The 22,716-nt window shown below is 51.0% G+C and overlaps 1 protein-coding gene across 1 annotated transcript; it reads left to right on the forward strand.

Moving 5' to 3' along the window:
- Positions 1-1,018: 1,018 nt before the first annotated feature.
- LOC122095845 (proline dehydrogenase 1, mitochondrial-like) lies at positions 1,019-22,378 on the forward strand. The gene is made up of 14 exons (XM_042666136.1): positions 1,019-1,288; positions 7,239-7,447; positions 11,344-11,378; positions 11,884-12,033; positions 12,976-13,040; positions 13,218-13,334; positions 14,269-14,348; positions 15,386-15,467; positions 17,552-17,644; positions 17,756-17,902; positions 18,311-18,486; positions 19,693-19,791; positions 21,564-21,652; positions 21,737-22,378. Exons 1-14 carry the CDS (start codon positions 1,019-1,021, stop codon positions 21,922-21,924), a joined length of 1,800 nt encoding a protein of 599 aa, XP_042522070.1. The 3' UTR covers positions 21,925-22,378.
- Positions 22,379-22,716: the final 338 nt, after the last annotated feature.

Raw genomic sequence — 22,716 nt, forward strand, 5'->3', positions numbered from 1 at the left:
GTTTAAGCCCCAGTACCAACACACACAGACACACAGACACACACACCCCAGGGGGGTTTGCTTAGCCACTCAAGGGTGGGAGGAGATGGGATTATCAAAGATCAAGTAGTAGCAAAGTGGGAAGGAGGACCCCTGGGAGCTACAAAGTCTGGGGGCGGGGGGGGGGGGGGGGGGGGGGGGGGGGTTGGGGGTTCCATGCTTGCCCTATAGGAGGTTGGTAGCCATAGGAGTTAGTAGCAAAGCAGGTTTGGGAATTTTGGCCTGTAAAACTTGCAGAAGGAAGGGTAAGGTGATAAACCCAAACCTGCTGACAAAGACAAGAGGCAGGGTCTGCAAAAGAATGAGGAAGTAAGGACAGGGCAGTAACTCTCCGGTGCCACAACGTAACAGGAACCAGTTAGGAGACCCACCAATCAGAAAGCCGTCTTCAAGAACTCCAATTCTCCGTGTTAAACCTAATGCCCAGATATGCTCATCTTGGGCACCGGATGGAGTGGGGTGGAGGTCCTAGGGGGAGAGGATGGCCTCTCAAATGTCCCTTAAAAAACAGAGAACAAGCTGCCACATTTCAGGGCGGGATTTTCTGTGGGTCTCTGGCTCCCGCTTCGCGTTCGCGCTGCTAAACAACCAGGTCCAGGTGTGTGGTGTGTGTCCGATGGCACTGACCTGCGGGTTTCGAAACCCACCGAAGTCCCCCCTCCACCAAGTGTGGCCCGGTTCTCAAGGGCCGGGTCTCCGACGGGGAAGGTCAAGCTCCGGAGGGGCAGTCAAGGTAACGGGGTCTCTGGCTGGACTGTAACCCTGGACTGGAGAGACCCGGCCATGCGCTCAGGTAGCCGCTCGGTGGGCGGGGCCTTCCGCACGCGTCGCACGCCCATTCGTATACGCGAGGAGTGGGGGCCTCCTCCCGAGCAGGGCTCGGGGGCGTGGCTTTGGCGTAGGGGCGTGGCCTCCGGGCCGGAGGGGGCGGAGCGACGGAGAGTACTTAAGCGGCCGTGCGGAGGGTAAATGGTCCGCCATGGCTCTAAGGCGCGCCTGGTCGCTGCGCGCCACCGCCCCATGCCTCGCCTCGCTCTCCTCGGTCCCGGCCGCCCACGAGCAGCCCTCCGCGGGCCCGGGCGACGTGCCGGGATGTAGGGCTGCAGAGACTGTGCGGCCGCCGATGCCCGCCGTGGACTTTGGCAACGCGCAGGAGGCATACCGCAGCCGGCATAGCTGGGAGCTGGCGCGCAACTTGCTGGTGCTGCGTCTGTGCGCTTGGCCGGCGCTGCTGGCGCACCACGAGCAGGTGGGCAGGTGGGCAGGTGGGCAGGGGCCGCGCGGACTTCTGCCTGTCCCAGGAGGCAGTGTGGGGTTTCCAAGTGTAAAACGGGAGCCACTGAAAGCATTGCCTGCAGCGAGGGAAGACAGGAAGACAGGCATTTCCTGCATGCACTTTCTCAGACCTCGTGTATTACTTGTTAATCGCTATCAACTAGATACTAATTATTTTAAGGTATATACCATTTGCCAGGATACAATGTTACGGTCTGGGTTTTAAACTAAAGAGCAACGTGAAGTTCACTCCTTGGGAAGTCGGATAGTGTTGTAGGACCTGGAACCCTAGCATTCCACAGCCTGTGACCAGACACTCTCGTTGATGGCTACTTTGAAGTGCTGGGGAAGTTGGCCAGACACTCGACTTTTAACTTAAACAGGGTAACTAAGAAGTATGAGAGCTTTGGGGAAGCTAAAAAACAAAACAAAAATATGCTTTTGTCAGCCATTAGAGATGACAAACTTAACTCCCTTTCTCTCTTTTTCTATTTCCCTTCCCCTTCCCTTTCCTTTTCCTTTTCCCATCCCCTTCCACTTCCCCTAAGCTTCTCTTTTCTTTCCCTTCTTGGTGCTGGTACTGGGGCTTGAACTGTCCCTGGGATGTGTGTGTGTGTGTGTGTTCAAGGCTCACACTGTATGACTTGAGCCACAGCTCCACTTCCGGCTTTTTTGGTAGGTAATTGGAGATTCGAGTCATAGATTTTCCTTTCTGGGCTGGTTTTGAATTATGATTCTCAGATCTCATCATCATCCAGAGTAGCTAGGATTAACTGGTGTGAGCTACCATGCTCTGCAATGACAGCAATGACAGCTATTTCAAGGTGACTTGGGAACAGGTTCAAGAGTCCGGTTATTGGCCCTGAGTGTCTAAAAGACTCTTGGTGTAGGTAGATAGGTTGGTTTTCCAGGTGAGATTTCACTGAGGGCTCCATTGCTGATCCTCTGCTCATGGGCACAGAGACACAGAGTAAGAATCCACAGCAAGTGGGAGGTGAGGGTAGACACCCATAAATTCAGGAGTCTGATGGTTGGACACAGTTGCCCCAAACCCCTTGGGGGACTTCACCCTCAGCTTTGGAGCCTGGGACTGATGGCAGCAGTGGGGAGAAAAGAGATGCCTAACTGTTGTTTGGGGGGGCCCCTAGGAAGCTGTGTTTGAACAGAAGATGAGTGTTGCCAGGAGGGAGGAGGGTGAAAAGAGATATGTGAGGCAAAGGAACACAGAGGGGCCAAAGACAGGTGAAATGGACGAGGTGGGAACACTTTGGGGTGCATCAGCCTCCAAGGAGCAAGTAGAAAGTGCTATTGCAGTGGGGTTAGGAGAGCTTCCAGCAGAGGCTGTAATGAATGGACAGTGGCCCCTTACAGGGTCTCTATGGAGGACAGCAACTGGGATCATCCTCAGGGATGAGCAGTACAAAATCCAGACCTATCTGTAGCTGACAGGGAGGGAGAGATGACTTAAAACCATTCAGAAATTTCTGTCAGCACAGCACTATGCTTTTCCTCCCAAATCTAAAACCAGCCATCCTTCAGAGAAGCCAGCAGAGTTGGGAGCAGAGGATGGGGCATGGGATTTGGTTCTGAGGTGAGTGGGCCATATAGCAGCCCCATGCTGACCAGGGCACTGTGGGGGGTCCCTTAGGGAGCCTGCCCAGGGCAAATGCTGGAGCTCAGAATGGTGCCATGGGGACCTGGAGGAGGCAGGACACCACAGGTGATTTCTCTCAGCCTGGCCTCCTGTTCAGCCTGGGAAGCCCTTCTGTAGTGTGTGTATAGCTGTCACTGGCTGATTCCACATGTATCCCTGTTCTCAGTGCCCCAGGCCAGAGGAAATGGAGCAGAAGCTGGACCCTGGCCTGGGTTTGGTCCAATCCAGCCTGGTTAGCCAGTCTCCTCACATTCTCTGGCTTGTGTGGCTGTCAGCCTTGCTCTGAGGAATGTCAGGCCACAGGAGCTGGAGCTAATGCTTCGGATCAGAACTCAGTGTGGGCCACACTTGCCTGAAAGCAGCTTGGTTGGTGAATTCAGTGTCCTATGAGAGACTCTGAAGCTCCCATGCTTGGCTGTGAGCCAGCTTAGGAGAGGGGACAGGATGGATGGTGACAGTGAAGGAGAGAGAACTGGCTTTGTTGTCATTGCCTTCCTAGTATAATTTGAAACGTGTTTTGAGGCAGGGTCTTGCTATGTAGCCTGGGCTGTCCTTGAACTTCCAATCTTTCTGCCTTACCTTCTTCCTAAGTGCCGGGATTCCATACCTGGCTTGTCTGACTTTATCTTTTTTGTTGCTATTGGGTTTATGACTTCAGGGCCTCACTCTTGCTAGGCAGGAGCTCTACCACTTGAGTCATGCCACTAGCACTTTTTCACTTTAGTTATTTTTCAGTTAGGATGCTTAGTTTTTGCCCAGGGTTAACCTTAAGCCACTATCTTCCTACCTATGTCTCCAGAGTTGCTGGGGTTATAATTGCATACCAATACAAACAGCTTATTTTGTTGAAATGATGGCTTTGCGCCAGTGCCCTGATTTCTACTCCCAGGTAGCTAAGACTACAAGTGTGAAAGCCACTGAGCCCATCTCTAGCTTGTTTGTCTTTTACAGTAAAATCAAATAAAGCAAATATATATGTATATATATATTTGCTTTTACTGTAAAAGATATATATATATATAGTGCAAGTTTGTAAAGTCTCAAAGGATCTTCCTACTGAGAGAAGAGAGGTAAGGCGGGTCTCAGGTGACGCCATCCCAGGACATGACACCAGGATGGCTTTTAAGCAAGTGGCCGCATGGCTGTAGAGTCTGGCTGAAACTTGCCAGCCCTGCCTGCTTGTGTACTCTTCCAGCCCTCCGTGGCAGCCACCCTCCCCTTGGCCAGAGTGCAAGGCACGTGACTAGCTCCAGTGGTCATTCCCTCCAAGCCTGACTCCTTGGGGGAAAATGGAAAGTGAGCCTGCAGGGCGTCCTGGGAATTTCAGCCATTCCCTGTCAGTGTAAATAAAGCACTACTGATGCCAGTACAGCCTGGCACCAGGTCTTTCACTTGGTGTTGGCTGTGGCAGGGCAGAGTACTTGGCTAGATACAGTGTATGGCCTTGTTGAGGGTCTGCCACAGACATTTGTCCATCCTTACCCTTGGCATGGTTTCTGAAACCCTGACAGGTTTCTCAGAGCTAATGTAAATGAGATAAGAGAATTTTTACTGAATGATGGTTTTCAGGTCCTTCCTGCCTTCCATTGGGTGATCTCTGATTTGGGAAAAATCTGTCTGTTCCTCCAGCTATCCCTGGGCTCTGCCCTGACAGGATCATGGCTGCTTGCATTTCACAGGTTCCCTGAGTCTGGCTTGGGCATGATAAGACAGAGGTCCATCTCAGTTCTGATGTTGGCACACTCACTTTCTAGTTTCAAATCCTTATGAGAAAAGAGCAAAACATAGAAATGTCAGCTGATTCATGAAGGTTACAGGCAAGGGTGATTTCCAAGCAGCCCTGGGCTTCAAGGTCACAAGTGCTGGTGTTGGTCCAGAGAAGTCTCCTTGAGACTGCTCAGGAGTGGTATAGGAGTGGAGGTATTTGACATGTTAATGCCTTTGCTTAGCCTAGAGATATTGCCCCTGCATGAGGGACTCCGTGATTCACAGGGTTATAGAAACCCCAGCATTTTCCTGAGAGCTGAGTCATGGAGACAGAGGCTTCCCTCAGGGTGGCAGATGTGCTTCTGAGCATGCATTTCCTCCCAGCCTGGCTCTCCCCACTCTGTCCCTAGGAACTGCTTCTATCTCCCTATCAACCACGGGTTGCCTTGCTCCTTCCCTTGTGGGCTCTCCTTTCTGTTCCAACATCATTGCTGTCTGTGTCCTTAAATTGTTTACCATTCCTGCAGTGGTGCCCGACATATACCAAAGCTCAGGAGATTTGAAGAATGATGGTAGAAATTTTAATTTTATTGGTATGGGTTTTCTTTTTGTGTGTGTGCTGGTACTAGGACTTGAACTCAGGGTATGGGGGCTATCTCTTATCTCAAGGCTGGCACTCTACTATTTGAGCCATAGCTCGACCTTCTGATTTTTGGTGGTTAATTGGAGATAAGAGTCTCATGGACTTTCTTGCCTGGGCTGGCTGCAAACTGTGATCCTCAGATCTCAGCCTCCTGAGTAGCTAGGATTACAGGCGTGAGCTACCAGTGCCTGGCTGATAACTCATTTTAAAGACGGTTTTAAACTGGTTTCATTGTTCCAGTTTTATAAATGAAAAATTAAAGTACTTAGATAATATTCACTCTCCTTTACTCTCTCCATTCACCCTTGTCCTTTCCTCTAATACACAGCCCCCAACAGAGCCTATTTTATTCTTCTGTCATTCTGTATGTATATGAGAGAAAGAGAAAGTATGTGTGTGTTCTTCATAGGACTTGATTTCAGGGTCTGGGCAGTATCCCTGAGCTTTTTCACTCAAGGCTAGCATTTTTACCACTTTTGCTACAGCTCCACTTCTAGCTTTTGGAGATAAGAGCCTAATGGGCTAGCTTTGAATCAAGATCCTCAGATCTCACCCCCCCCCCCCCCAAGTAATTAGGATTACAGGTGTGAGCTACACAGCTGCCTGGCTTTGTCTTTTTTTTTTTTTTTTCTTTTTGCCAGTCCTGGGACTTGAACTCTGTCCTTGAGCTTTTGTGTTCGAGGCTAGTGCTCTACCACTTGAACTGCAACTGTACTTTAGGTTTGGCATTCATTTCTTTAGAGTGTATTATACCAAGAGTTTCATCATGATATTTTGCATATGCATATATTATATTTTAATCAAAACAATCTCTTTTCCTGTATCCTTATCACATTATTGTTTAACTTCTAGTGAGATTTCCCCTCCTCCTCCTCCTCCTCCTCCTCCTCCTCCTCTTCTTCTTTTCTTCTCCTTCTCCTTCTCCTTCTCCTTCTCCTTCTCCTTCTCCTTCTCCTTCTCCTTCTCCTTCTCCTTCTCCTTCTCCTTCTTCTTCTTCTTGCTATTACTTGGGCTTCAACTCAGGCACTCTCATTCACTTTTTCACTGATAGCTGGCATTCTACTACTTGAGCCAGGACCCCACTTCTGTATTTTTCCTGGATAATTAGAAATAAAAAAGATCTTGGGAGTTGTCTTTAGAATGGTCTGCCTGAACTGACTCTAAACCGAGATTCTCAGATCTCAACCTCCTGAATAGCTAGGATTATAGGTATGAGCAACTGGTCCCTGTGAGTATCTTTATGTCAATGATAGAAATTTGAGAGTGTGAGAGGAAGTTAGGAGAAAAAGCTGAATGGTTTCTAGGCAACTGTCTTCCTCTGGGATACAGCCAACAGGCATCTGGTCAGTGCTAGACCACACCCTGCTGGCTCCAGGGTAGGCCTTCCTGGCACAGACCCTCATAAATGGACAAACTTCACTCTAGCTGAGCTCAGGCTTGGGCTGAGTTTTGTTACATGTTCATCATTTGGCAACCACTTCCTCCCCAGCAGAACTGAGTGTGATAAGAATGGTTACTGCTGTCCCCTAGGAGCTAGCTGTGGTCCCCACCAAGAAGTGGTCAGGCACCCCTGTGTGGCCTGCTTGACTCAAGAGCCAGCCTCTAGCACAAGGGCTCTTGGAGGAAATATGGTGCTCATAGCTGCAAGGAGCCAGAAAAGATGGGGGAGGGGTCACAAGGGTGGCATCTGGGTCCCACTGTTCTGCCCTGCATAGTGGTAGGCTCATGGTTGCTATAAGTAGAGAAGCAAGCTGCTTTAGCTGGTCTTCTCCAGAAAACAAAGTGGGCCAAATTTGGCCCCAGGGAAGACCATATCAAGGCTCTGGCTGGAATCAAGTAGGTAGAGAGATGTCAGCAAGGGTTCCCAGCTGGGGAAGGTAAACCAGGTGGCCCCGGTCAGCTGCTTCTCTTGCCTTTCAGCTGCTCCATATTGCCAGGAAATTTTTGGGGCAGAGGATGTTCGACAGGCTAATGAAGATGACCTTTTACGGGCAGTTTGTGGCTGGTGAGGACCAGGAATCCATTCGGCCCCTGATCCAACGCAACAAGGCCTTTGGTGTTGGCTCCATCCTGGACTACGGTGTAGAAGAGGATCTGAGCCCTGAGGAAGCAGAACGCAAAGAGATGGAGTAAGCCCTCTCTCTCCAGAGCTACATGGGCATCTAGTGGTAACCCCAAAGTGTACTGGGACTATTGGGAGCCACGGCTAGGAGAGCTATCAGCATAACTACCAGCAGCTCAATTGGGTTGTGCTTCAAGTTCTTGTATATTTGTTTCAAGCAGATGACAGCTATGAGCTCTCACAGAAAGCCTGATGTGTTCTTGGGGCGAGCAGAGGGTGGAGACTATGATCTTCAACCCTATCCAACCTACTATCTGGTCTTGCACAGGTTTGCTAGCTCAGAATGGTTTTTGCACTGTTGAATAGTTGAAAAACAAAAAAATCAAGCCAGGTGCCAGTGGCTCATGCCTGTAATCCTAGCTATTCAGAAGGTGAGATCAGAAGATCACGGTTCAAAGCCAGCCCAGGCAGGAAAGTCCGTGAGACTCTTATTCCAATAAACCACTAGAAAACCAGAAGTGGCACTGTGGCTCAAGTGGTAGAGCGCTTGCCTTGAGCTGAAGAGCTGAGGGATAGTGCCCAAGCCCAGAGTTCAACCCCCATGACCAACAAAAAAAACAACAACAAAAACAAAAAAACAAAAAACTAGCTGCCTGCCAGTGGCTCATGCCTGTAATCATAGCTACTCAAGGGGTTGAGATATCAGGACCACTGTCTGAAATCAACCCCAGGCAGGAAAGTCTGTGAGATTCTTATCACAAATTGACTATCAAAAAGCCATAAGTGGAACTGTGGCTCCAGTGGTAGCCTAGAGCAGAAAGAAAAGATAGGGGACAGTGTCTAAGCACTAAAAACTGCATGAAATTCAAATTGCTTTTACCCGACAGGAGCAGAGCTGTGACACATCTGGCTTCCAAGGCTGAGAATGCTTGCTAGCTGACCAGTTACAGGAAGCTGCCTTGACTTCCCACTCTGCCATAGTCTCTCTTCCCAAGGGCTCCTAACTGGCTGGCTGAGCTGGCCAGCTGGCCCTCACCTGACCCCAGTCCTTCTTGAAATAATTTCTTAATCTACAGGAGACTCTGCCTGGAGCATATGGGGTCTCCCAGGCTGGGCTTCTGCCTGGGTATCCATGGCAGAGGGAATTGAACAAAGAGCTATGTGGTAGGCCAGCCTGCCGTCTTTTCCTGGTATCACTGACCCATTCCCTGGGCAGTGAGTGTAGGGGACTGGTCTCCCTGATGTATCCTTTTGGGCAACTGGACAGAATATCCTATTGTGCTTCCTGGGATAGTGCTGACCCATTCACAGGAGTTCTATGGAAGACTATTCTTTGTGAAGTACTGGTGCCTGAAGCTCCTCTAGGCAAATCCAAGTCTTCTTATGAATATGGGCTCTTTGGCTCTTAATGCAGCAGAATCTGAATCAGAGGAGGGTTTGGTACTGGCAAGCTCTGAACCCTGTCAGGCGCCAGGGTTTGCTCTGCCCCTCCCCAGGTGGCAACCAGGAGGGGATTTAGAAAGGCAGTCACATGACACCTTCAGTCCTGGGAACAGAATGTCCAGTTCTTGTCTCAACCTGCCGGCCTGCACCTGATTGGCCTGCAGAGCCCGGCCCCTGCCTTGTGACTGGCTGTTTTGAAGGTGGGGGTGCCCCCGCCCCAGCTCCCCTTTTGCCCCGGGACTTGGCTGCAACCATTACTGAAGCTGCCTATTGAATTACTAATGGGCTCAGTCTGGGGCCTCAGTCCCAGAGCTGGTGAGGGACTTGTAGTTTCCTAGTGAGAATTTCTCTCTTAGGTGCTTGTGCTTTGAAAAATGGGAGATGGAATCCCAGCACTAGGGAAGCTGAGACAGGAGGATCCAGAGTTCAAGGCTTGTGTGGATTATATTGTGGGACAACCCACACACATACCACCCCTAAAAAATCTAGAGGTGGACCTGCTGCACTGGTCCTGGGGCTCACCCCAGCCTACCCTGCTCTTGGAAGCCTATGCCCTTTGCCCTGCAAAGACTGGGTCTCAGCTGGCTTCTTGTCTTATACTCTGGGGACATGAGCCTTAGTCTCTTCCTGGGTGACAGCTTGTCAAGGACAGATGACAAAGATTCATACCTATCTTTGCTGCTGCTGGCTCTGACTTTGAAGTTGCCCAGGCTGTAGGGCAGTGCAGGACTTACAGAACTTCTTTGGTACCTACCCTATCTTGTGGCCTGCAGAGTTCCCTGGTATGCCTGCAGCCTGCCCCCACAGACCCTTGTGTGGGTTGCTGCTTCAGTGTCTCTTAGGAGAGGGAAGTGGGGGAACAGGGACAAGATGAGTTTTTTTTTTCCCATCCTCCATTCAGAAGCTCATAGAATGATGCAAAGGTCGAATGCTGAGGCCACTACCTTGAATTAAGGCCATTGAGAGTAGGCCTCAGCCTGCGCCTAGCTATTGGAAAGAAGCACAGAAGGATGGAGGCCAAACCTAGCAGTTGTGTTTGCTTGGTTGTGTAGTTACCTAAAGTGTGGGTTATACAGGCAGACCTTTCCCTGGGGTCATTGAAGCCCAATGTTTCTTTCCTCATCATGAGGGATTCTTCCCAGGACAACACAGAGCTGCCTCCTCTCTCTGCCTGAGTGGGCACAGGGGATAGCTTTTGTTAGTTGTTCCTGAGCCCAGGCTTACTCTCTCTAGAGCTCATACCAGTGTCCTTTGAGGGTAGGAAGGTTGTGTGTGGGGCCTGCCTGCTTACTCATTACAGAGTCAGATCACTGTTAGATGGTGATTTTTTTTTTTACCCTCTTCTGTTGCATCTTGTCAGCACAAGGTGGCTGGAGCTATGTTGTTCCTGTCCCCAGGCTGTGGCTTTGTGGGCTGTTGGTGCCATGTGGAGAGTCCCAGGCCCCTAGGAGTCTGATCCAACCATGATTTCTGGATTCTGATTTAGAGTTTCTAGATCAGGGTTCCTCAGATAAGGGTCCTGGGACAGGAACAGGCTGAGGGGAGGGCTTCTTGGAGATGGCTCTGTGAGCCAGGATTTGCTCTAGGAACAGTGACTTCATTAAAACACTAGCGGCAAGGCCCCTGCTACCTGAGTTAATTGTTACCTGTCATCACTCCCCTGGCTCTGCCTATGCCTGGAGGGATGGTAGGGGGAAAGTTGCTGCCCTTTCCTGTGAGGGCCATCATACTGCCCATAGGGTCCTGTTCTGAGGAGGATTTGGGATATTCTTAAGGTATGAGGTAAACCTGGGAGGCCTTTTAACATGGACTTAGCCAGGGGAATGTGTACCCTAATTGGGAGGAATGTGAAGAGCAGGCACATGAATAGCTGAGAGTGGGGTAAGATCTGGTTTTCATTTTGAAAGAAAACAATCTGAAAATAAGACCCAAGGGTCAAGCATGAAGCAGCGGAGAGCTGGGTGGGGTGCACGCCTGTGATCTCAGCACTCTGGAGGCCCCGGCTCCAATAATCAGGCTGGGCTCAGGGGGTGGGACTGTAGTCATCATTGGAGCCTGGAAATCCTAGCTAGATATAGAGAAGTTGCTGCTGGACTTAGAGGACACTGCTTCCCACCTCCAGCCCTGTCATCCTCACTTGTCTGTGCCACCATCTTTTCTGGGCAGAAGTAATGCTATCTTCACTAGTTTTTCTCAAGAATGATCTGTACATCCTGGGTTGTGCTGAGAATCTCACGATAGTTTTCCTTGCTCCTGACCAGCAGAGAGGGGCTCCACCCATCAGAAATCAGAGGTTCGTCAGGACTTGGTACTGAAGGGCCTCTGATACAGCTGCCCCTCCCTAGCTCAGGTAGTCATGCCTGAGGCTTGGGGAGGGGCTGGGCTGTGTTCTGTAGCCAGCTTGGTCAAGTTCATGGTCAGGTCTATGGCTCACCCTCAGTTGCCTGGCCTGCTTCCTTGTGAATTGTAGCTCAGGTGATATGGTAACCGGTGGCCTTTGCTTCTTCCTCCTTTTTGCAGGTCATGCACCTCTGCAGCAGAGAAGGATGGCAGTGGTAAGAGGCCTCTATTCAGGAACAGGTGTTCTCCCCACGTGCATCCCTGGTGGCCAAAGAGACATCTGTGTTTGGGCTGGAGCAAGTCTTGGGGCGAGGAATAAGACCTTGTGTCAGCCTGGCTCTGTGTGCTCTCAAGCATTTGAGAGCCCCTGGTGAGGGGAGGGCCAGGCTCCTGCTTAGTTTTCACAACCCTCCCAGATGGACTCAGTTCCCCTGGCCCTCAGCAGGCAACAACTAACCAGGCCTTTGTGACAGAGATGCAGACTTCCTGGCCTCCTTTGCCCTGGGATGAGGCTTAGCTAGGGGGATATGTATGCCAGGTAGAAGAGGCAGCCAGGGCAGCAGCCCTGAGGGGAGGGCAGCTTTGCGGGAGGCAGGTGCGAGCATGGCACAGGTACAGCTAGGGTGGGGCTAGAGCCCTGGGATGTCAGTTTGTTTGGGTTGCAGCTGTAGCTCAAGCAGAGCTGGTATCTGTGCTTAAGCCGTGTGTTCGTCTTTCTAGGCACAAATAAAAGGGAGAAGCAATACCAGGCCCACCGCGCCTTTGGAGACCGCAGGGATGGTGTCATTAGTGCCCGCACCTACTTCTATGCCAATGAAGCCAAGTGTGACAGCCACATGGAGACTTTCCTACGCTGCATTGAGGCATCAGGTGGGGCCTCTCTGCTGGCTGCACTTGCCAGGCTCCAATCTGGACTTGCCAGTGGGTACAGAAGGCTAGGGTGAAAGGGCTGGGCTCAGGTCACATTGGGTTTATGCTGTGTCCAGCTCCTTCCTAAGGGTCCTGGCTGCCTCCTGGAAGGACTCTTCCCCCTCTTCCTTCTCCTCACTCTGTTCCTGTTCTTCTGGGCATGGTGCCCAGATGTGAAGCACTGGAATCCCCAACTCTAGGAGCCAGACCCAGTCCAGATAGCTGGTACCATATCCTTTGTGTCAGGGGATCCCTCCCTGTTATAGCCTGTGGGGGCTGGGGCGAGGTTAGCCATGGGATCACTGAGCTCCAGACAAGATCCCAGCACAGCCCCCATGTTGTCCTCAGCAGCTTTGCTATTAGTGGCAGTAGGTCCCACACCTTCTGAATATTTTAAAAGGGCATGTGTGGTGCTTCAAAGAAGCTGCCTAATGAGCTAGAAGGGTCCCTAATACTAAGCCAGTCCTTTTGGTGAGGGGCATGTGTTTGTCCCCTGCCCACCCTGGGAGAAAACAGAAGGGGAAGGGCCCATTAGCATAGATGAACACCGATTGTGTCCACACTCTGTTCTTGGACTCTCAGTATCCTGTAACCCACGCACAGAAAGCCTGCAGTGCTAACTCCTAGAGAGGAAGACAGGGAGGCTGCCAGGGCTGTGCAGGTCTCACTGGCTGCTTCTCTTGCTGTCTTCCTGCACCAGGCAAACACAAACTTTGCCTAGTCACCACTTTCTACCTCTATGGCAAAGTCTCAGGAAGAGCCATAGGTAAGGGTGGCTAGGCACCTGGCTGCAGGACCAGCTTTAGAGAGCAGGGAATGGCAGAAAGCAAGTTATCTCCCTTTCCCACTTAAGTATCCAACCTCATCAGGGACCCCCATGGCTCATCCTTTGGCTTCTGACAGGTGGAGCCAGTGATGACGGCTTTGCAGCCATTAAGCTAACTGCACTGGGGAGACCCCAATTTCTGGTAAGTATTGGCACCTTCCATCTGTAGAGGCTTTGTAAGACCTTGGTTTTCTGTGAGTCTTGATGACAGTAGATGTGCCCAGACACAGGGTTTGTCCTCAGGGTCTCTGGAGGCAATATGGTCTCTGTGGGAACTGGGAATGCTCTACAGACAGTGGCCTCAGGCCTGTGTTTCCAGCTGCAGTTCTCAGATGTGCTGACCAAGTGGAGACGGTTCTTTCACCAAATGGCTGCTGAGCAAGGTCAGGCAGGGCGTGCTGCCATGGACACGAAGCTGGAGGTGGTGGCACTGCAGGTATGGCAGCTCTTTTCCCTTCCCTGGGGGTGTGAGGAACCAGGGTGGTTGGGAATTGATTGGACAGTGGTCCAGAGTGGCTCCTGGAGCCTTTCCTGGGATGTGGCCTATTTCTACTTCTGGGATCAGCTGAAGAGGAGGAGGGAAGAAAGATTGTCCTGTTGGAAGAAGGGCTCTGGATGGGTTCCACTCCTCAACTATGTTATTTTCTTGTTGCTGTGACCAAATCCATGATAAAATTAAAAGGAAGAAAAATGGTTTCTGAGGGCGCAGTCCATCATGGCAGGGAGGGCATGGTGGAGAAGCATGGCAGACAGGAAGCAGAGAGCAAGTAAGGATGGGGCAGGTATCACCTTTAAAAGCCTGCTCTCAGTGACCAACTTCCTCCAGCTAAGCCCCACCTCCTAAAGTTTTTACAGCCTCCAAAAATAGTGCCACCAACTAGGAACCAAGTATTCAATCCATGAGTCTGTGGGGTGATATTTCCTATTCAAACTCTAACAATAACAAGGACAGGAAATGCCAGCAGGAGGTAAGGAAGCTGCAGGGCAGAAATAGGTTCATCTATGAAGCAGGGACACTAATGATGTAATAAAAGTAAAACAGCAGCCAGGCTCTGGTGGCTCAAGCCTGTAATCTTACCTACTCAGGAGGCTGAGATCTGAGGATCACGGTTCATAGCCAGCCCAAGCAGGAATGTCTGAGAGACTCTTATCTCCAATATACCACCAGAAAACTGGAAGTAGCTCTGTGGCTTAAGTGGTAGAGCGCTCCCCTTGAGCTGAAGAGCTCAGGGACAGTGCCCAGGCCTAGGTCAAGCCCCACAACCAACAACAAAAACAAAACAAAACAAAAACTAAAGCAGCACCACAAATTTAGGGTGCACTGAACCCAGCCTGAAGACAACACTGACTCAACATTTTCACTTCTCAAGGAAAGTGTGGCAAAGATGGGCATCGCATCCAGGGCTGAGATTGAAGACTGGTTCACACCAGAGACCTTGGGAGTGTCTGGGTAAGAGCTGAGCTCCAGATGTAGCCATGATTCCAGCCGAGCTCCAGTGGCTTCTCCTAATCCTAGTCTCCTCCCTGGAGAAAATGGGTTTGGGGATGGTTGCGGTGGTGCCTTGAGAGATACTGAGCAGGGGCTGATGGGTATCTAGGAGGTACTGGATCTCAGCAGCATGGACACAGGGCTTTTTACAGAATTATTTGGTCTGAGAGTGAGGACATACACAGCCCTCCTGAGAGAAAGCCTCTGTTGTATGAAGCACCAGAGCCACATGCTTCATCCTCAGGATTAGGGATCATCAAGTCAGGGAGATGGCTTAAGGTGGAGTCACTGCCAGTGACAAGCATCCCTGGGCTGCAGTTTTCCCAGCCCCTCTGTGGCTGCCCCCACCTCTTACCTCATCTCCTACCTTTGTTTGGCTCAGTCTGATCCAGTCTTGGCATTCACACTCATATTTTTATAGCTGCCACCCCAGCTCAAGAATGTTCATGTTTTGGGGCTGGGAAGGTGGCTCAGTGGTAGAGCGCTTGCCTTGCATGCATGAAGCCCTGGGTTCGATTCCTTAGCACCACATAAGCAAAAAGAAAAGAGCCGGAAGTGGCGCTGTGGCTCAAGTGGTAGAGCGCTAGCCTTGAGCTGAAGAGCTGAGGGACAGCACCCAGGCCCAGAGTTCACGCCCCACAACCGGACCCCAAAAAAAAAAAAAAAAAAAAAAAAAGAATGTTCATGTTTTAGCATTAATTTTTTATATGGAGAACAATATTTTTTTCCTTTTTTTCATATGTGCCAGTAATGGGGCTCAGCCTCACATCTCAGCCTCCTTAGTAGTTAGGATTACAGGGGGAGCCACCAGCATGCAGCAGCATTTTATTTTTTAAAGTGAAAGGTTTGTGGTGGCTGAGTTGGTAAGCATTCTTTTGAGGAGTGGGCTGGCTTGTGTCTGGGACACCTTAAGCAATCTTAGCACCTGAGGGTAAAGCTACCTGGTGGGACCAGGAAGTTCCTCGTTGCCAACTCTGTTTATTCACTTTGTTCCTTAGCACCATGGATCTGCTGGATTGGAATGCCCTCATCGATAGCAAAACCCAGCTCTCCAAACACCTGGTGGTCCCCAACACACAGGTAGCATCCCCCTTCCTCGGGCCCTGGCTCAGCATGGCACAGGGCTGGGAAGAGAATTCAGCTCACGATGTATCTCTTAGGACCTAGGTGCAGTCCTTTAGCTTTTTCAGTCAAGGGTGGTGCTCTGTTGTTGTAAGCTGAATCATCCCAGAAGCCACATTTTAAAATAAAGAATATTGGAGTCTTTATTATACAGTTAACAGGCTGCAGGCCGCCAGTTGTCACAAAGGCCTGCAGCACACAAATACACATAACACATCTAGGAAACATGCTAAAGAGGAAAGAAATAACAAAAGCAATGCCAACAAGCAATTCAGCTCCAATGGGACGCCATGATGACTGGAGATGAGCCAGGAGACAGGACACAGGACAAGACCACAGAGACACACATGGCGTGGTGTCTGGCGTTTAGGCTGGTCCGGGCCTAAATAGATTGGCACAGGGGGAAGATCCTCAGGAAATTCCCAGTCCCAGGCACTGGACTGACAGATTCAGTCCGTCAAGTGCCTGCCCCTGCCTCCAGGGGTCTGGGCACGCCCATTACCTGGGAGGCAGGTGATGGGGGCAGGAGGGAGGAGGGTTCCTTCCCACAGCATGAAGGCAAGATGCTAGACCCTGCAATCCACCCATGTGGCCAATATGGCACCGGCCAGACCAGACCTCCTTACTTCACTCGAGCCTCAGGTCTAATTCCAGCTTTTTAATTGGAGATGAATCTCATGGATGTTCTTGCCCAGGCTGGCTTGGAACCTTGATCCTCAAATCTCCTGAGAAACCAGGATTACAAGCATAGGCCACTGGTGCCTGACTGGCAGGGGTCATTCAATTTCTTGTTGTGGTTCTATTGACAGGGTTTAGCTAGGTGGCTTTCTTTTGGGTCCTCTGTGCATTTTTATTTAAGGTAGTTGGCTAGGTGGTCACAGAGGTTCCTCACCCACAGGTCCTAGCTGCTGGCTGTATTTCCTCACAACATGAAGGCTATTCTAAGGGCGAGTGTTCCCTTAAGTGAGGGCCAGGCAGCTTGGCCTCTAAAGTCACAGTGTTAATTCTAGCATGTTCAGTTGGTTGATTCAAAGTGAGTTGCCAAGGGATAAGGAATGGAACTTTTTTTTTTTTGGTCAGTGTGAGGCTTGAACTCAAAGTTAGTGCTCTACCACTTGAGCCATAACACCACTTCCTTTTTTTTTTTTTGGAGTAGTTAATTGGAATGAGTCTCATGGGGACTTTTCTGCCCTTGCTGGCTTTGAACCATGACCCTTAGATCTCAACCTCCTGAGTAGCTAGGATTACAGCATGAGCCACTGATGCCCTGCTAGGAATAGGAATCTTGATGTCACACTGTAGTAGGATAGGAAGGGGAACAGAGTAAGTCCTGTAGACCAGTCTTCCATGAAATTTCCTGCCCCAGTCGATGCAGGGCCCAGCTCCCAACACTTTGAGCCACTAATCTGCATACAATACGTGAGAGCAGCTCTGCTTCAAGGTCACCAGCTGTGAGATGTAAGCATGTGTGGTCAGGAATAATGCAGTATTTGTGTCCCATGGGACAAGGCTTTTGTGGGGACAGGCTCATCTTGGCACGCCAGGAGCATCCTGAGCCATGCCACCAGGTATGTGAGAGGCGGTAGCACTTTATGGGCCCTCCTGACACCATAAAGTTTCTGCTCTCTCCAGGCACAAGTCCAACTGCCCACCTACCCAACTGCCCGGCCCACCATCTTGGCTATCAGTCTGTAGTGGCAGCCACCCCACAGCTCTCCCTCAGAGACCCACCCCTGTTCTCATCTGAGCCCTTCTAAGACTCCCTAAGGGATGCTGTGGAAGCAAACACCTTGGGATCAGTCAGGCCCAGCTCAGGCCTGGGGCTGCTGGCATGAGCACTAAGCTCACTTCTGCTGTTGTCAGGCCCTGCAGTAGGACAGGGAGATGAATGACCTCACTGTTACAGGGCATCGTATCATTGTGTCTAGATAACACTGGCCCTAGAAGGGAAGAGACTTTGGTCCTGGGATACTGGCAGAGTATCACCAGTGTGCTAAGTATAGCCTTGCCATGTGGGACCTAACTACATGCTGTGCTTTCAGACAGGGCAGTTGGAGCCCCTGCTGTCAGGGCTCACCGAGGAGGAGGAGCAGCAGATGACGAGGATGTTGCAGAGGATGGATATGCTGGCTAAGGTATGAACTGCCCGGTTTGGGGTGGGGGCCATGTGGCAAGGACTCTGGGACTTGCTAAGAGGAAGGATTCTTATGTCACTGGAGCCACAAACACTCTCCTCCTCCTTTCAGAGAGCCACAGAGGTGGGTGTGCGGCTCATGGTGGATGCTGAACAGTCCTACTTCCAGCCAGCCATCAGCCGCCTGACCCTGGAAATGCAGCGCAGGTTCAACATGGACAAGCCGCTCATCTTTAACACGTATCAATGCTACCTCAAGGTACGGCCTCCTCACTGGCCTCTAGGCTAGACTGCAGGCCATCTGCTGGGCAGTGGGGGTAGAGGGCCTCTTCTGTGCCCTGCAGCATCCACCTGACCCTGCCCTGAGAAGAGACTAGGTGGGTAGGACAGGAAGAAGGAGCAGGCCACTAATCTCAGATTAGGCCTACTGTCCAGGAAAGAGGCCCTGACTCAGCAGCCACGCCTTGTCTTACAGGGAGGCCAAGGCAAGGATGACTGGCTCCGAGTAGGAAGCAAGGCCTCATGGGACCCTTATCACCAAGCCCCTCTTTTGAGCCATGGGTTTTAGACAAGTGTGAGGGCAAGAAGAAAACAGCTTTCTTGGAGGCCACCTGACTTGCCTTGAGCTTGAAGAATGGCCATTTCTTTCTGCCCACATCCCCTGCAGGATGCCTATGACAATGTAACCCTAGATGTAGAGCTGGCTCGCCGTGAGGGCTGGTGTTTTGGGGCCAAGCTGGTACGTGGTGCATATATGGCCCAGGAACGTGCTCGTGCAGCAGAAATCGGCTATGAGGATCCCATCAATCCCACATATGAAGCCACCAATGACATGTATCACAGGTGAGCTGGCCAGCCTATGTCTGTGTTTGTAGATTGGGAACAAGATTTCATGAGACACTGGTATTGTGCTGACCCCATTCTGCTGAAGCTCGGTGGCAGGGAGTGGGAGATGTAGGCATAAGTCATATTTCCTCTTAATTTTATGTCACTTTTTCAAAAAGGATTATAACTTTCAAGAATAGAATTGGCTTCAGTTTCCCCTGGCTGGCTCCTTTGATGTGCACTAAGCACCTGGCCTCTCCCATGCCCCCAACTGGGGCCCACACAGTGGATGAGCAGCAGCTGTGCCCTGACTGTGTTTGCTGTTTAGCTCAGGGATCTTTGGAGCAGCACAAGCAGTCCAATGTCATGCTTTTCCTCTCAGAGGTTATGTCTGCTTATGGTGAATTCAAAGGGATCCTGGTGTCTCCTTGCTGGCTCCATATCCTTTTCCTGGCAACACCCATTTTAGGAGCCTGCTGGGCACATGTGCGGTACCATGCACATCAGCCCCATGAGTATTTACATTGTACACCCTGTTCTTTGCCCCTTGCTTTTCTCATTCAACCTTCTATCTTCTATGTCAGCATAGAGAGTGGCACTGTTTCCAGCATGGGACACCCAAGGTTATGTGTCCAGGCTCTATGGTCTTTCCTGTTATTACAGTAGGAATTTGGTGAACATCCTGTCCCTCATTAGCCACTCAGGCCATCAGGTTCTGTGTGTGAGCCAAGAAATGCAATTGCTGGTTCAGAATTGGTACTGTCAAGCCTGCTGTCCTGAATGTATGACAGTGACACTGCTTCTCTGTGGTGTACAGGGGTCCCCAACCCACCTAAAGCTTCCAGGGACCCTCTTTATTTCCTCAGAGTCAGGACAGGATTGTAGGGTCCCTTTCCAGAAGCAAAGCTGCAGATCCAGGCAGCAAGCAAGGGGGGGAGGTGGGAAGGGGGGTGGAGTGGTGGATGGTCTGATGAGGAAACATTGTGCCCAGCTTGTTCTCTATGTACTGTCTCATCCCAGCTATCGTTCATTTTCCTGGTTGCTAGTACTTTGCATTCGTAAGGTCTTGAGGAGGGCTAAGTGCTGTTCTTGTTTCTCCTGATTGTGGGGGCCATCCTGGATAGTTCTGGGCCTGCAGGGCCTCCTTTCCTAGCAGGGCCACAATGAGAGATAAGAGTGGGCAGTTCAGATGTGGGGGCCAGGCTCATGTGGCACTCTCCCCAGGTGCCTCAACTATGTCCTGGAAGAGCTGAAGCACAATGGCAAGGCTGAGGTGATGGTGGCATCACACAATGAGGACACAGTGCGCTTCACCCTACAGAGGTAAGCACTGCCTGCCCCAGCTGTCAGGGTCTCTGTGGTTGGGGTGAGTTGGTAGTGGCCCAGGGTCCAAGTAACTCATGGAGATCCGCCAGGTGCCATTGGAATGAACGGCACAGCTCATAGCACCCCATGGGCTCCAGGCCCAAATTGCACTCTTAATGCTGTTCTGCAGCATTAAGGTAATTTGTAGTAACTTTAGTCTTTAAAATGAATACCCAACTTCCAGGCACCAGTGGCTCATCTGTAATCCTAGCTACTCAGGAGGCTGAGATATGAGGATCATGATTTGAAGCCAGCCCAGGCAGGAAAGTCCTTGAGACTCTCATCTCCAGTTATTAACACCAGAAAACTGGAAGTGGTGTTGTTACTCAAAGCAGTAGATCGCTAGCCTTGAGCAAAAAAGCTCAAGGACAGTACCCAGGCCCTGAGTTCAGGCCCCATGACTGACAAAAGCAAACAAACAACCCCCCAACTTATTAAAGTTTTGAAATTCTATTCAAAAAAATAAATTTTGCAAGGTGATTTAAATAGCTCATTGAAATGTCCAGCCTGTTAAATATCAGTACCCCTCGCTCAGAAGGTTCTCTATTGGGCCACCTATAGACAGCTTTCTTGAACATTTTAAACTGTACTTGAAATTTAATATAGTCTGTTTTCTCTTTGTTATCCCATGGAGCACAACTTGTAGAATTCGAATAAGTAGAGAAATAGGTGGAGTAAATTTCTTCACACTCCAGTATTTTCCTTACTTTCCCATAGTTCACACCTCAGCCCCAACAGCACCTGTACCAGGGCTCTCATTTCCCCCTTTTCTTGGTCCCCATCTCCCCAGAGTTTGGAATCATCAAATGCCTGGTGGAGCCTGGGCAGAAACCTGCTGGCTCTCACCCTCCTAAGAGGCAGGCGGGGGATCCAGCCCACAGTGGAACAGTCCCAAGTTCATGTCTAACATCCAGATACTTGGTAGGGCCTCCTGAAGGAGCGTGGAACTGCAGGGCTGGCCGGGGGAGGTGTTTTCACGGAGTGCCCCTTTTGACTCTGACTGTAATTAACTGGAGGAAAGCAACTCTAGCAGGGGAAGGGCAGGAGCCCTCCCTACACAATCACCTGAGACTTCACATTGGAACCCAGCCCAGGGAAAGAAGGACCTGTGGTACAAACTAGCTGAGCAGTCCTGGGTTCTCTGGGGACCCTGGGATGGTGATTGGGAATGAGGTAGGGAGAGAAGGTCTCAGCTGACCATACCCCAAGGGGTGCCTGGAGTGCAGGTACTAAGTCTGGACCCCTGGACACAGGGGAAAGCATAGCAGTCATCACCACACAGGTGTTTTACACCTGGAAGTGTGAATAGGTCCCATAAGTGGTATCATGAAGACAGGAAAGGCTACCAGACCCCTCCCACCTTCTAAACAATGTCCTCCCACCTTCTAAACAATGCTAATAGAAATAGAATGTGAGCCACTGCTGTACTTTTAAGTTTTCCAGTTTTCTAGCCAGGTTAAAAAACAAAGAATGTATGGGAAAGGCAGTAATAAAGGGCAAGGAAAAGTGGAATGAGGGAAGTCTGTAGGCCATGAGTACAGGCCTAAGAGAACAGACAAGTCCTGCTGTAGGAGAGCTGGTTGTCCCATCCCTCAGGAGACACAGCTGGAGTGTAGGGCCGTGGGATCAGGCTGTAGCACAGGATGTCAGAGCTAAGATGGGGGCTGTGAAGTGCCTTGGGGAGAGTGTCCTGAGATCAGCCCTCACCTGCCTGGCTCCTCCTTTTACAGGATGGAGGAACTAGGCCTGCATCCTGCTGACCACCAGGTGTATTTTGGACAGCTTCTGGGCATGTGTGACCAAATCAGCTTCCCACTGGGTGAGCCAGGTCTCCTGGGTGGGGTGGGGTAGGAATGCCTTGGTGGGGGGTGGGAGGACTTAGTTGCATGCATCCTGTATGCAGGCCAGGCAGGCTTCTCTGTGTACAAGTACGTGCCCTATGGCCCTGTGATGGAGGTACTACCTTACCTGTCTCGCCGAGCCCTGGAGAACAGCGGTATCATGAAGGGTGCCCAGCGGGAGCGGCAGCTGCTCTGGCAGGAGCTGAAGCGGCGACTCTTTACTGGCAGCCTCTTGTACCGCCCAGCCTAGCTGCCACTGCCTTCTGAGCTACTACCACACCTTCTGCTATTACCTCCCAAGGACCTAAGCCCTAGGAAGGGTTTTGGGTAGCCCTGGGGGATCCTCAGGCCATTGCCACAGGCGCCACCCACCCAGCCTCACAGGATTCATCTTTTTACATCTGTCTTTGAGACCTGCTGAAGAAAGTGCCCAGTGCCCTTGGTGCCCAACCCCCTGCCTGGAAGCCGGCCATGAGGCATGGGTGGAATCTGATTCCTGCTAGGACTGTTAGGAACTGTGAAGGAGCTGCCTTTTCATAGTCAACTCTGGGCCCCACCTCTGCTGCCTGTCATGGCCTTGGACCTGCAGGACTCGCCTTCTGCCAAGGTCCAACCCAGGCACTCTGTGCCCCACAGGTGGGCAGTGGCCCAACTGGAAAGTCAGTCTGGTCAATAAATCACTACGGTGCAGCTGAGAGCCTCAACTGTAGCTGGTGTCCTCACTTGCTGTTTGCTTGAGCAGCAAAAAGGGAGTGGCATGGATGGAGAAGCCCCACCTGAAATCCAGGCAGGCAACACCTCTAACTGGCTGCATGATACCCAGCCACCTATGGACTCTACAACCAGTACAGAAAGCAGGCAGATGCTGTAGTCCAGCAAACAGGGTGGGGCTGGGCTACCCTCCCTCCCTCAGTCCCATCTGCTATGCTGTGACCTTCACCTGGTAGTCCTAGTGACCTAGCAAGCTCCTGCTGCTCCAACAGGCCACCAACTGGGTCAGTGACAGGTGCTCCCACTCATTCCACCCCTGCTGCCTCCTGTA

Source organism: Dipodomys spectabilis, unplaced genomic scaffold (genome assembly GCF_019054845.1).
Source record: "Dipodomys spectabilis isolate Male_0828 unplaced genomic scaffold, ASM1905484v1 ptg000363l, whole genome shotgun sequence".
NCBI lineage: Eukaryota > Metazoa > Chordata > Mammalia > Rodentia > Heteromyidae > Dipodomys > Dipodomys spectabilis.